Genomic DNA, 13125 nt, shown 5'->3' on the forward strand with positions numbered 1-13125 from the left:
TCTGTGGCTCACATTTTGTCTTCCTGTGTTTTCTCCCAGAGATCCCTGCTGTTTGAACATGGCATCCGCAGACTGACCTTCCTGGTCGCCCAGAAGGTGAGGACTACAACTCCCACTCACATACTTCCCCCTCAGTTCTCCAGTCAATTCTCTTCCAGCCACCATCAACTATCTCATCTTAATCGCAGGGTTCATGGTGACTCTAGAGAGTCACATGTTTAATTTGGAATGGCTTGCAGTTTGACCATTAATTGATCTCAAATTTGGCTCTTCTGTCTGCTCTCTGTCCCCTATCGCCTTTCTCTGTGTGTCTGGCCTCCTTTTGCTGTGGGGCTTGTGCTGACAGGATTTCAGGAAGGCAGTCAACTGTGAGGTGGACCAGAGGTTTCATGTGAGTAGACCGGGATGTTGTGGATGCCGTCTCCTGGGCGTCTACTTTGTCTCCATGTATTGTCAAGTCTTTCCCCTAGACCACTTTCGCATGGATTTTCAGTGAGAGAATTAAGAGCGTTTGTGGCTAAACAGGTGGGGTAATGGCCAGGTTCCTTTCCATCTGTGTGTCTTTGCCACAACCCTCTTTGGACACAACGGCTTCTGATGAGAGCTAAGTGGCGTCGTTGGTGTTGCCTGTTCCACCCACTTCAGAGACGGCACGGACCAACACATGCAATACAACCCGTATTCTGGCTTCTAGAGGGACGTACCGTCGCCTCAGTTCAGTCCCGGATGCACGCTCGCTGTGGGCATCAGTGCCTCAGAATGAATCCCGTGTCTCCTGTCATTATGTCCACGTTGAAGTGGATGAGTGTGTTTACAATTAGTCTGCTATTGTTTGACCAAGTGGGGGTACGATCCTCGCAGACAACCCTGACGACCGGGCTTCCAGACTGGACGCGTCGGAAATACAAATCAGGCCCCCGTAAAAGGCCAATGGTTTATTCATTAGTTTGGTTGCAGCTGTTCCCCTCGTGCCCGTCGCCGGCTGTCATTATGTGAAAAGGCAGTGTGGGGGAAATGCATTGTAATTCCCCCCTCGGACCCCGGCGTGAACGGGGACAGATGAGGGCTGTTTAATGCTAAACAGGCACTTCCTAATCACAGACCAGCTTCCTCACTGTCGCATAGCGCTCATCACAGCTCATTGAGGGAGAAGTGTACCACCGCGAAACGAAACCACGCCGTTTAGTGTTCTTAGAATGTCGCTCGTTTTCACCTGCGCTCTCTGGATCCTCTACTTGTCGCAGCATTTTTGTGATTTTAGTCTAGCTGGTTCTGTAACTGGGTTGCAGCATAGAAATCTTTGAAATCCTGGACTTAAAGCCCTAGCTCTCTTTATTAGCCTGTACTAACCAGTAGGTCTGGTGGGTTGACAATGTGGCTTGTTGTTGAATGTGTTTGTGAAGTTGTACTCTCTCCTCACATGTCTGTCTCCCACAGAGGGAGTTCCCCAAGTTCTTCACCTTCCGCTCCAGAGACAAAGTAAGTGCCATACTGTCTGTCAGTCTACACTGATACTGTGGGAAACCATCAAATAATAGGAAATCGTCTACTCCGTTCGATAAACCTGTTGAATATATCCACAACAAACAGAAGAGAATTGAACTGAGATGAAACATGAGTCCAATTGTTTCTCAATGTGTAGACTAGAGTTACAGTGGAAAAGCTAAGCCAGTGTCAACTAAGCCAGTGTCATTTTCACATGATGTCTACGATGGAGGTGAGGCGATTTTCTGTAAGAAAAGTAGCTTCGCTCCTTCTCACCCCTTAGTTGGCACTGAAAGTCACTTCATCATGATCAATGATGGCTCTTCCCCTGCCCAGACCCCTGATAGTTTCACTACAATGGCACCACCAAAACTCATTACCGTAATGAACTATTTAATTATGTCACCCATTTAAGAGAAATGACACACATTAGCAGGCTGAGATTGCCTTTGATTTCATTTACTAAATGCAGTGTATGGCTGGCGGGCATCTTCTGCTCTTACATAAACCCAATGCTCCTGAAACAGCTAATTTCCCTCCCCTATGCCCCTATTCATGCTAGGCCAGCCGAACTGGTAAAGTGATTTCTAGGCCTTGAGGAAAATTCATTTTCATTTCTTGAATCCACCACTGTACAACAGTATTGTTCTGTGGCTGTCTGTCGTTCTGCATGTCTGTGGCTGTCGTCCTGCGTGTCTGTGGCTGTAACGGTCTGTGTTGTCCAGTTTGAGGAGGACAGGATCTACCGCCACTTGGAGCCGGCGTTGGCCTTCCAGCTGGAGCTGAATCGCATGCGGAACTTTGCCTTAACGGCCATCCCCTGTGCCAACCACAAGATGCACTTGTACCTGGGCGCCGCCCGCGTGGAGGTGGGCACGGAGGTTACGGATTACCGCTTCTTTGTCCGGGCGATCATCCGCCACTCAGACCTAATCACCAAGGTGAGAGTGGTAATGACAAACTACATGGGCATGAGTGTGATTGATACAGCCTTTCAGTTTGTCCATTAAAACATTTATCTCTCTGAACCCTGCTCCCTGCCCCCCCCCCCTCCAGGAGGCGTCTTTTGAGTACCTCCACAACGAGGCGGAGCGCCTGCTGCTGGAGGCCATGGACGAGCTGGAGGTGGCCTTCAACAACACCACCGTGCGCACTGACTGCAACCACATCTTCCTCAACTTTGTCCCCACCGTCATCATGGACCCCTCCAAGGTTAGTTGGGAGGGCGCGCTCCCTGGTTCTGTACGAGGGTGTGCGTCGGCACGTGTACTCATGCCTCCTGGAGCCGTGTGTTCATGAGGGAATGCTCTCCCCTCCCCGCTCAGATCGAGGAGTCCGTGCGCTCCATGGTGATGCGTTATGGCAGTAGACTGTGGAAACTCCGGGTCCTCCAGGCCGAGCTGAAGATCAACATCCGCCTGACCCCCACGGGCAAACAAATCCCCATCCGCCTCTTCCTCACCAACGAGTCCGGATACTACCTGGACATCAGTCTCTACAAGGAGGTCACCGACTCGCGCACGGGACAGGTGGGGCCCAAAGACCGACAGGTGGGGAACTCGCCCTTCTTTTCCCCCCCTCCCTCCCTCCCTCCCTCCCTCCCATCCAATCACAGGCAGGGTCAGAAGGCGCGCGTGGAACCGTCAGCTCCCAGGATGCCTTTTACTCGGACGCTTGGTTGTTGATTGATTTTTTGTGTAGTCACTAAACTGATGGAAAGGCCAAGCATTCAGCCCAGGGTGACATCATGACTAATGAATGTCCCATGATTACTATAAAATAGATCCGTTTTAGATCCGTTTTAGAAATGGGAGATCTTCTTTGTAAGACTTTTCTTTAGTTCAAACATGGTGAGTACTGAACAGGAAACCAATTAATACTCCTGGTCCCCCCAGTCCCAATTTTCTTTTGGGGGACAAGGAGTAAAAAATGTGTAGTGGAACAGAGTATTCGGTATGCTGTCTGCCCGGCCTCTAGCCCCAAGCCTGACAATAAGATCCTTTATGTAGGAGAGCAGGTAAGTCCCATCCATCTGTTTGCCGTTTTTTTTCCGTCCGGCTGCATTTCCAGGCTGGTTCCATCAGTCAAGTGGTCATTGGTGGAGAGCGTATGCAGGCAGCTATGACTGGAGTAGCGGGGGCATTCTTTTTCTTAAGCAGTGTGTGAACCATGGCTAAGCGAGAAGTAATGAAATGCCACGTGTCCCATTGGTTTTTTTCGGGCAGGTGCCTTATTAGTTTTATGACATTGAACATAAGAGAACAGTTCAATTTGGGTTCTATTTTGGAGCTGTTAGCAGGCAGTTGACTGAGGATCAGGGGGCTTTGTGTCAGCTCTATTCATTAACACTCAGCCCCGGGGTTCTGCCAGCCCGGCCCATTGTTGGTCTCGTCGACCGGATGGACATTTCTCAACATCCAGATGTTACATTAACTCCTCTTTTCTTCCCCAATGTCCTGTGTTAAGCACATGGCAGCGCTCATTTCAGGAGCAGATAGGCTTCTGGGTCTAATGTGAAATGTGTGCCGGGTAAAAGGGCCTAATCAGATGGAAGGACACCGCTCAATGGGATGTTCAGGAAATTGACTTCATGTTCTTTACTGAAGATCAAGATATGACTGAATCCACAGCTCTGGTGACCACTGTACACCGTTTGATATCCTGCCTCGTGACGTCGCGTTGTCTCCTGTCGTTTCTCAAGATGTGTGTCATGAAGGGTAGACCGAGCGTGAGACTCTTTGTCCTCCGTCTTCCAGATCATGTTCCAGGCGTACGGAGACAAGCAGGGTCCGCTCCACGGCATGCTCATCAACACCCCCTACGTGACCAAGGACCTGCTGCAGTCCAAACGTTTCCAGGCCCAGTCCCTGGGAACCACCTATGTGTATGACTTCCCGGAGATGGTCCGCCAGGTAGGGTCCGGTCCACAGTGGGCTCAGGCGGTTTCTGCTGTATTATGTTGTTAATGTTGTTGTTGCTGTATTGTTGTCTCACGGCTAATTGGCGTATCCAGGCCCTTGACACGCCGTCCCTAATGACAGCTCTCAGCTGGGGTATATTGGTCATATACCACGCCCTCACGTCCCCCTTATCGTGTCGATATTTCGCTGTAATACAGGTGACATTCTAAATTGTTTCGTGTTGAATTGACTGAATTTGAACGGAGTTGACCCGACCCCCGCCCGGTATCGCTAAGTCAGGAGAGAGGATTGTGGTACTTACTCGCTAGCTCCTCCTCTTCTCCTGCAGGCTCTGAGGAAGCTGTGGCAGTCCACCCAAGCCTTCGCCCACCTGCCCAAATGCCCTCTGCCCTCGGAGCTGCTCACCTTCACCGAACTGGTCCTGGACCCACAGGGACAACTGGTGCAGATGAACCGTCTCCCGGGAGGGAACGAGGTGAGGAGAAATCCCGTCACGGGTGCACTTCCGGTTTTCAACTGCAGGTGTCTCTGTGTTTCTTCGGCTGGACGGCTCACCAGCCATTCGCCGCGTTTGATACGTCGCCTCGATGCAAAGCCTCACAACAGGGCTGAATGCGTTTTCTCTAACCATAACCCCCGACGTATCTATCTGCGTGCCGCCTTCTAGATTGGCATGGTGGCGTGGCGGATGACCCTCCGGACGCCGGAGTACCCGGGAGGACGTGAGATCATCCTGATCAGTAATGACATCACCCATAAGATCGGTTCCTTTGGACCGCAGGAGGACCTGCTCTTCCTTCAGGCCTCTGAGATGTCCAGGGAAAGTGGCATCCCTCGCATCTACATCTCCGCCAACAGCGGCGCCCGCATCGGCCTGGCGGAGGAGATCCGGCACATGTTCCACGTGGCCTGGCAGGACACCGCAGACCCCTACAAGGTCGGCTGGCAGGAGTGGGTGGCGGGGTTGTAGCCTTTATCCGGTATTTGAACTGCTGTGTGGCTGTGCGATGTGGCAGTGCCGTGTCATCACACGTCCTCGTCCCAGAAGGTAAAAGGCTTTGTGTTCGCAGGGCTTCAAGTACCTCTACCTGACGCCTCAGGACTACAAGAAGGTGTCGGCCCTGAACTCGGTTTACTGCGAACACATCGAGGATGAGGGGGAGTCCAGGTGAGTCCGGGTCGGTTGGCCGCTGTCAGTCTACGCCGGTGCTTAACGAACCCATTTAGCCCACGCCACCAATTTTGCTATGGAAAAAATAAAAGAAGTGGAGCACCAATGTGTGAAAATGACAAATATATGTATTCAGAGAGCTTTTACTTTGTAAGTTGGAGGTGACAATCTGTTAAATTGTTCTGGACTGATCTGTTACAATGTTTCTGATGGAAGTAAGTTTGGATCTGAATCAAGACCGTTCAGGCAGTAATTCAGCATGATCGTCTTTGTACATAAGAACATTAATGATGATAATCTTCCTCCTCCAGTCTGATTTACTGCCCGGTCTTGTCCACTGGGCAGTCTCATCTATCAGGGACTGGGTTGTTACATTTTGAAGTTAGACTCCCATTTGTGGAAAGAGATCAGAAAACACTCTTAAATCAAACCGCATTTCACAGCTGAAGGTTACGTGTATAACCCCTCACCCACGTACCAAACACATTCTTCTACCAGTTTCTAACACAACTCCATTTTCAAATAAGGTGACCCCAGGTAGCTTAGAAGACGCTGCTGTGTTCAGTATAGATGATGCGTCCATCTCACTGGCTGAGGCGAGCGGGGAAACTGTAAATCCAAAACCTGTGAGCCAATCAGTGGTCTGTCACCGTGCAGAAAGGCCCTTGGGACAATGGGAGAGGTGAAATAAACAGGGGTCTGTGGTGAGGTCTGGTGAAGAAACCACTGCCAAGTGTCTGACCGAGCCGTTCTTGTTCAGGTACAAGATCACTGACATCATTGGGAAGGAGGAGGGCCTGGGTGTGGAGAACCTGAAGGGCTCGGGGATGATCGCCGGGGAGTCGTCTCTTGCGTACGACGAGGTCATCACCATGAACCTGGTAAGCGTTCACATGCGGCGCGCACCAGCACAGATCTGCCTATTCACCACCAGAAACAGGGGACTTAACACTCATGTTTAACGCCAACCTGTCTCCCTACATAAGAGGCAGAGGATTTGCCCTGTCCAGGGGTTTTCTAACCAGGCTGAGTGTGCCGTTCTCCCCAGGTGACGTGTCGGGCAATCGGGATCGGCGCGTACCTGGTCCGGCTGGGGCAGAGGACCATCCAGGTGGAGAACTCTCACATCATCCTGACCGGCGCTGGGGCTCTCAACAAGGTGAGGACCGTCCCTGCTCCCCCTGTCCCGGCCGGGGTCCTGCAGTAGACCCGTGGCCCCCCGTCGCCACGCACCATTAACAGGGAAACTACGCGTTATTCAATTAAACAGATACACTGACGGCCATTTTAATTGCCCCGTGTTCTTTTTAGAGAATAAGCGAGATGTTAATGTGTGCTTTTGCTCTGTGCTCCGTCGTCTGTGACCCCAATAGATTGTTCCTCAGTTCATGTAATTAACGCATCTGCATTTTAATACGGAATTAAAATGGCTTTATTTTGTTTGGCCGTGCCATTTATTTTGCACGTAATTTGAGGACGCGCGTGTGGCGCGTGTAGTGTACCGCGAGCGGCCAGAGCCATGGTCTGCCTCGGAGACATGTATCCTGCTTCCTCTCAACCAGGGCGCATGAAGAAGGCGTCACACCTGAATCTAACGATACAAATTATAATGATGTTTTTCCTGATCCCGCGTTTCATTCCCGCTCAGTGTAAATGTTTCCAGCTCAGTGATCAGGCCCTTTTCTTCCTTGTTCTGCGAAACCCCCCCCCCCCCCCCCCAACCCTCCCGCCCGCCCCCCTCCTCCTGCCTCCTGGTCATGCTGCTGCAGCTCCTGGTGGAATAATAGAAGGAGAGGCGTGAAGTTGTTATTTGCATAGAGAAGGCAGTTCGGCGCCTCGGGCTTCTGCTGAGGAGAACGACACCCATATCATTTGTCTCCAATCAGAATAAAAAGTTTCGCTGAGGCAGATTGTTTTCTCTCGCTCTTGGTGCGCCACGAGCCCCGACTCCCCACCGCTTCCTCAGCCCCCCCCCCCCCGTCTCTACATTAACATGACTCCATTTCAAATTACATGACAAATCGCTGCGTGACTAAACACAAAAAACATACACATTTCTATTTGCAGGTTTGGCTGCGAGCGCTTACGAGTGCTGTCACGTGCGTGTTTCTGAGAAACGGCGGGAGATTTACAGTAAATGCAGAAAATCGTGACATCCATTTCATAACCTGTTATAGTGAATGAAATAATTGAAAAACGATTTCCTTTTTATATATATATATATATTTTTTTTTTTTTTTTAAACTTACTGTAACATATCACATGGTTGTCACAAATGTGTCCATTCACAACGACTGTCCGTCCATTCATCGGTGATGACAATGCAAGGCAAAAGAAAGATGTCTTCATTGACTCCCTGCTTCACACAATCCACAGGAGGAGGACAGGCACACAGTCTGTCATCTGGAGACACTCATTTCATTCACTGATTTGTATGGTGACTGGATAGTAACTACTGGCAAATATCCCAGTGGGCCAGTAGACAAGCCTGTATCCACCCTCCATCCTTTCCCCTCTTGTTCATCCATCCACCCACCTGCTCTTCCTCTCTCTCCCGCTCTCTCCCTCTTTCTGCTGTGGAATCTTAATGAAGCCCGGCCCGGCCCGGTGGCACAGAGGTCCTGCGTCTGCCTGTCAAGGTTACTGCTGTGGTTCCCAGGGCCGCTGGCTGTCCTGACAGCTTTAGGAGAGCGCCCAGGATTTGTAGCCAGGGACATAACCATTAATGGTAATAAAGAAAGTAAATGATGGCCAAAGAGGTGAGAGCTGAGAGTGAGAAATGAGCGCCTCTCCGCGTTCTACCCGGCTGTGCCCCCTGCTCGGCCGCCCGGCTCTGTGCGCGGCTGGGGAGGGTGGGGTTAATGGGTCCAGCGAGTCACAGGAGCAGTTTGGACGCCAAAATGAGTTCAGCGGCCTTCCTGCCATCCTTCATTAGTTTCTCACACCGGACGCACAATAAACCCATATACACACTCGTACTGGCTGGCTCATATATATACACGTGTGTGTGTGTGTGTGTGTGCGCGCGCGCTCGTAAAACCGGCTGCCGAGCTGTGCGTCCTGGCGGGCGGCTCTTTGTCACAGCTGCTGTCGATACCCCGGGTGAGTAGTGTCATAGCGGAGACACCTCGGGTATTCATTCCCTCCGGAGGTTACAGATAACCCCTGGGAGGCCGAGCCACTGCCGGGATACAGTGATCTCCAGCCGCCGATCGACAGTATTGACGGGGCCACGGTGGCGAGGGGACAAGCAAGGTCACTGTCCCCTGGGGAGCAGAGCTCTCTGCGGGTGGGTGGGAGGTCCTGTCGCTCCGTGGGCACCAGGGCCTGGTGAAACCAGAGGGGTTAGCTAAGGGCGTCTGAACACAAAATAGCCGTTCCCAAGTGTCTACTGACAGGATGCTCGGACGATCACTTGACTGGATGCTGTTGACTGGTGTTTTGGGTAGAGTTGACGTGACCACAGAAGAAGTCCAGGGTGGTAAACGTCCCTCCCGACCTTTGTTTCCCCAGGTTCTGGGCCGAGAGGTGTACACCTCCAACAACCAGCTGGGCGGGGTCCAGATCATGCACAACAACGGGGTGACCCACAGCACCGTCTGTGACGACTTTGAGGGAGTCCACATGCTGTTACACTGGCTGTCCTACATGCCTAAGGTAGACACCCATCTACACTCTCCACTGGTTACCATCTACACTCTCCACTGGTTACCATCTACACACTCCACTGGTTACCATCTACACTGTCCACTGGTTACCATCTACACTGTCCACTGGTTACCATCTACACTGTCCACTGGTTACCATCTACACTGTCCACTGGTTACCATCTACACTGTCCACTGGTTACCATCTACACTGTCCACTGGTTACCATCTACACTGTCCACTGGTTACCATCTACACTCTCCACTGGTTACCATCTACACTCTCCACTGGTTACCATCTACACTCTCCACTGGTTACCATCTACACACTCCACTGGTTACCATCTACACACTCCACTGGTTACCATCTACACACTCCTGGTTACCATCTACACACTCCACTGGTTACCATCTACACACTCCACTGGTTACCATCTACACACTCCACTGGTTACCATCTACACACTCCACTGGTTACCATCTACACACTCCACTGGTTACCGTCTACACACTCCACTGGTTACCGTCTACACACTCCACTGGTTACCGTCTACACACTCCACTGGTTACCGTCTACACACTCCACTGGTTACCGTCTACACACTCCACTGGTTACCGTCTACACACTCCACTGGTTACCGTCTACACACTCCACTGGTTACCGTCTACACACTCCACTGGTTACCGTCTACACACTCCACTGGTTACCGTCTACACACTCCACTGGTTACCGTCTACACACTCCACTGGTTACCGTCTACACACTCCACTGGTTACCGTCTACACACTCCACTGGTTACCGTCTACACTCTCCACTGGTTACCATCTACACTCTCCACTGGTTACCATCTACACACCCCACTGGTTACCATCTACACACTCTCGCATTTGGTTCTGAGATAACATTGACGTGTTTGCTGAGCATTGACATTTTTCTCTGTTTCCTCTCAGGACCGAAGTAGTCCCGTACCCATCCTGGATGCTAAGGATCCCATAGATCGGCTGGTGGAGTTCACGCCCACCAAGACGCCCTATGACCCCCGCTGGATGCTGGCAGGACGACCCAGCCAGAGTGAGCCCTTCCGCCAAGGAGATATATTTTTTCAAAAACATTGACGTTACTTAAGAAATGCCAAACTATTTTTCACTGTGAAACTGTACCACACTCATTTCCTGCTACACCCGTGAAGGTTTCTCATGTGTCTGTCCTTCCATCATAATAACCAGTCACTTAGTCAGATTCATTCTGTCCTCCAGGCACACTAGTGTTGAAACAGCAGCTCTTCATACTTCTAATTAGTCTGTCTTTTAAAGGCGGACCTGCCAGTTGCACTGTGAACCCCCAGGTCAGAGGTTAAACTAATTCTCGACTGTTGGAGAGGCTTATAGGCCGGCTGTAAGGAATGAGATTCCTCATCCAGACACTGAGAGACACCAGGAACCCTGGGTGACATGCTAGCTGGGTGGATGGAGAGATGGAGATAGCAGTGAAATGGATGGTTCATGTTTTACACGAAGGGTCAGGCCTGAGCAGATTCCATATCAGTGTAATTACAACTTTGGGCAGAGGGAGAGATTGGGGGCGTTGGGGCGGCGCGGGAGACCAGGCCATGTCTTTAGTTGTGATGAGTGGGGAGGCTTAATTGAATGGTAACCTCTTAGACTAGCCCTGTCTTCCTCACTCTGCCAGAAGCAGGAGAGCTGAGCTAGGCACTTTACTGCCTCATCTGTCATGGGCCCGGACAAGATTAGAGATTTCAGTTAATATAAAAAATGAAGAAACCCCAGCTTTTGCCTGCATGGATATGACACAAGTGTACGTTCAGAATCTGGAGGGAACTTTTTTTTCACAGCAAAGGGGTAGTTGTAACTTCCAAATGTTTACTTTGTGATGAAGTTCTAAAAACATCTCTCTCCCTCCTGTCTCCCCTCTCTCTCTCCCCCTCCCCTCCTGTCTCCCCTCTCTCTCTCCCCCTCCCCTCCTGTCTCCCCTCTCTCTCTCCCCCTCCCCTCCTGTCTCCCTCTCGGCAGCTCCTAAGGGCCCGTGGCAGAGTGGGTTCTTTGACCATGGCTCGTTCTCGGAGATCATGCAGCCGTGGGCTCAGAGCGTGGTGGTGGGCAGAGCCAGGTCAGGAACCACGTGACTCTGCTGTCTTCCTGTGACATAGACACCATCAGCACTTAAGGCCTGGTCGTTCTGACACGACCCCAGAGCCTCAGTATGAATCTAGGTCACAACGTCCTTGGTTATAGAACTGGATTTTGAGTGCTCCAAATTCAGTCATTAGTCGACCACCCCACGAAATGGATCGCTCCTACAGACTGTGGGTCGGGTCGACCTGACTTGCTGTATAAATCAGGATGACAGAAATCAAGGCATTCAGTTTCTGTTCAGTTAAAGGTCAGAATGCTCTCCGGTAGGCCTTGTCACAGGTGAGCTATCACTGCAGGCAGCCAATCCGGATCCACTAGTATCAGCCAAAAACAAGGTGTTACCAACACAGGACAGTTGAACTAGTGGGAAAAGATTTCCTTGTCCAACAACTCCTGGTTTCGTTAGCGTCATGCAAATGGCAACATCAGTGTTTGGACCAATGGACCCATCCGGTCCTGTGTCAACAGAACAGAACAGGCATAGTGTAATGGACCCATCCGGTCCTGTGTCAACAGAACAGGCATAGTGTAATGGACCCATCCGGTCCTGTGTCAACAGAACAGAACAGGCATAGTGTAATGGACCCATCCGGTCCTATGTCAACAGAACAGGCATAGTGTAATGGACCCATCCGGTCCTATGTCAACAGAACAGGCATAGTGTAATGGACCCATCCGGTCCTGTGTCAACAGAGCAGGCATAGTGTAGTGGACCCATCCGGTCCTGTGTCAACAGAACAGGCATAGTGTAATGGACCCATCCGGTCCTGTGTCAACAGAACAGAACAGGCATAGTGTAGTGGACCCATCCGGTCCTGTGTCAACAGAACAGGCATAGTGTAATGGACCCATCCGGTCCTGTGTCAACAGAACAGGCATAGTGTAGTGGACCCATCCGGTCCTGTGTCAACAGAACAGAACAGGCATAGTGTAGTGGACCCATCCGGTCCTGTGTCAACAGAACAGAACAGGCATAGTGTAATGGACCCATCCGGTCCTATGTCAACAGAACAGGCATAGTGTAATGGACCCATCCGGTCCTGTGTCAACAGAACAGAACAGGCATAGTGTAGTGGACCCATCCCGTCCTGTGTCAACAGAACAGGCATAGTGTAATGGACCCAACCGGTCCTGTGTCAACAGAACAGGCATAGTGTAGTGGACCCATCCCGTCCTGTGTCAACAGAACAGGCATAGTGTAATGGACCCAACCGGTCCTGTGTCAACAGAACAGGCATAGTGTAATGGACCCATCCGGTCCTGTGTCAACAGAACAGGCATAGTGTAGTGGACCCATCCGGTCCTGTGTCAAAAGAACAGAACAGGCATAGTGTAATGGACCCATCCGGTCCTGTGTCAACAGAACAGGCATAGTGTAATGGACCCATCCGGTCCTGTGTCAACAGAACAGAACAGGCATAGTGTAATGGACCCATCCGGTCCTGTGTCAACAGAACAGAACAGGCATAGTGTAATGGACCCATCCGGTCCTGTGTCAACAGAACAGAACAGGCATAGTGTAATGGACCCATCCGGTCCTGTGTCAAAAGAACAGGCATAGTGTAATGGACCCATCCGGTCCTGTGTCAACAGAACAGAACAGGCATAGTGTAATGGACCCATCCGGTCCTGTGTCAACAGAACAGGCATAGTGTAGTGGACCCATCCGGTCCTGTGTCAACAGAACAGGCATAGTGTAATGGACCCAACTGGGATACTAACTGGGTAGTGTTTGAACGTCACAGTGT

At 51.1% G+C, this 13125-nt stretch overlaps 1 protein-coding gene across 11 annotated transcripts in view; it reads left to right on the plus strand.

The window, feature by feature from the left end:
• Window positions 1-13125, plus strand: part of acaca (acetyl-CoA carboxylase alpha) — a 41040-nt gene that overhangs the window by 22431 nt on the left and 5484 nt on the right. For 6 of the 11 annotated variants that reach the window (XM_020048199.3, XM_020048202.3, XM_020048204.3 and 3 more), the window contains 16 exons: window positions 40-96; window positions 347-391; window positions 1438-1479; window positions 1643-1732; window positions 2211-2426; window positions 2542-2697; window positions 2811-3035; window positions 4242-4397; window positions 4735-4881; window positions 5074-5343; window positions 5477-5574; window positions 6338-6458; window positions 6626-6736; window positions 9091-9234; window positions 10175-10295; window positions 11255-11351. In XM_020048199.3, coding sequence (XP_019903758.3) covers window positions 40-96; window positions 347-391; window positions 1438-1479; window positions 1643-1732; window positions 2211-2426; window positions 2542-2697; window positions 2811-3035; window positions 4242-4397; window positions 4735-4881; window positions 5074-5343; window positions 5477-5574; window positions 6338-6458; window positions 6626-6736; window positions 9091-9234; window positions 10175-10295; window positions 11255-11351 — 2096 coding nt within the window. The remainder of the gene's footprint in view (window positions 1-39; window positions 97-346; window positions 392-1437; window positions 1480-1642; window positions 1733-2210; window positions 2427-2541; window positions 2698-2810; window positions 3036-4241; window positions 4398-4734; window positions 4882-5073; window positions 5344-5476; window positions 5575-6337; window positions 6459-6625; window positions 6737-9090; window positions 9235-10174; window positions 10296-11254; window positions 11352-13125) is intronic. The other 5 variants (XM_010870367.5, XM_029121008.2, XM_013134444.4 and 2 more) reach the window with 2 other exon arrangements.

The sequence above is a fragment of the Esox lucius genome, chromosome 7 (genome assembly GCF_011004845.1).
Source record: "Esox lucius isolate fEsoLuc1 chromosome 7, fEsoLuc1.pri, whole genome shotgun sequence".
Lineage (NCBI taxonomy): Eukaryota > Metazoa > Chordata > Actinopteri > Esociformes > Esocidae > Esox > Esox lucius.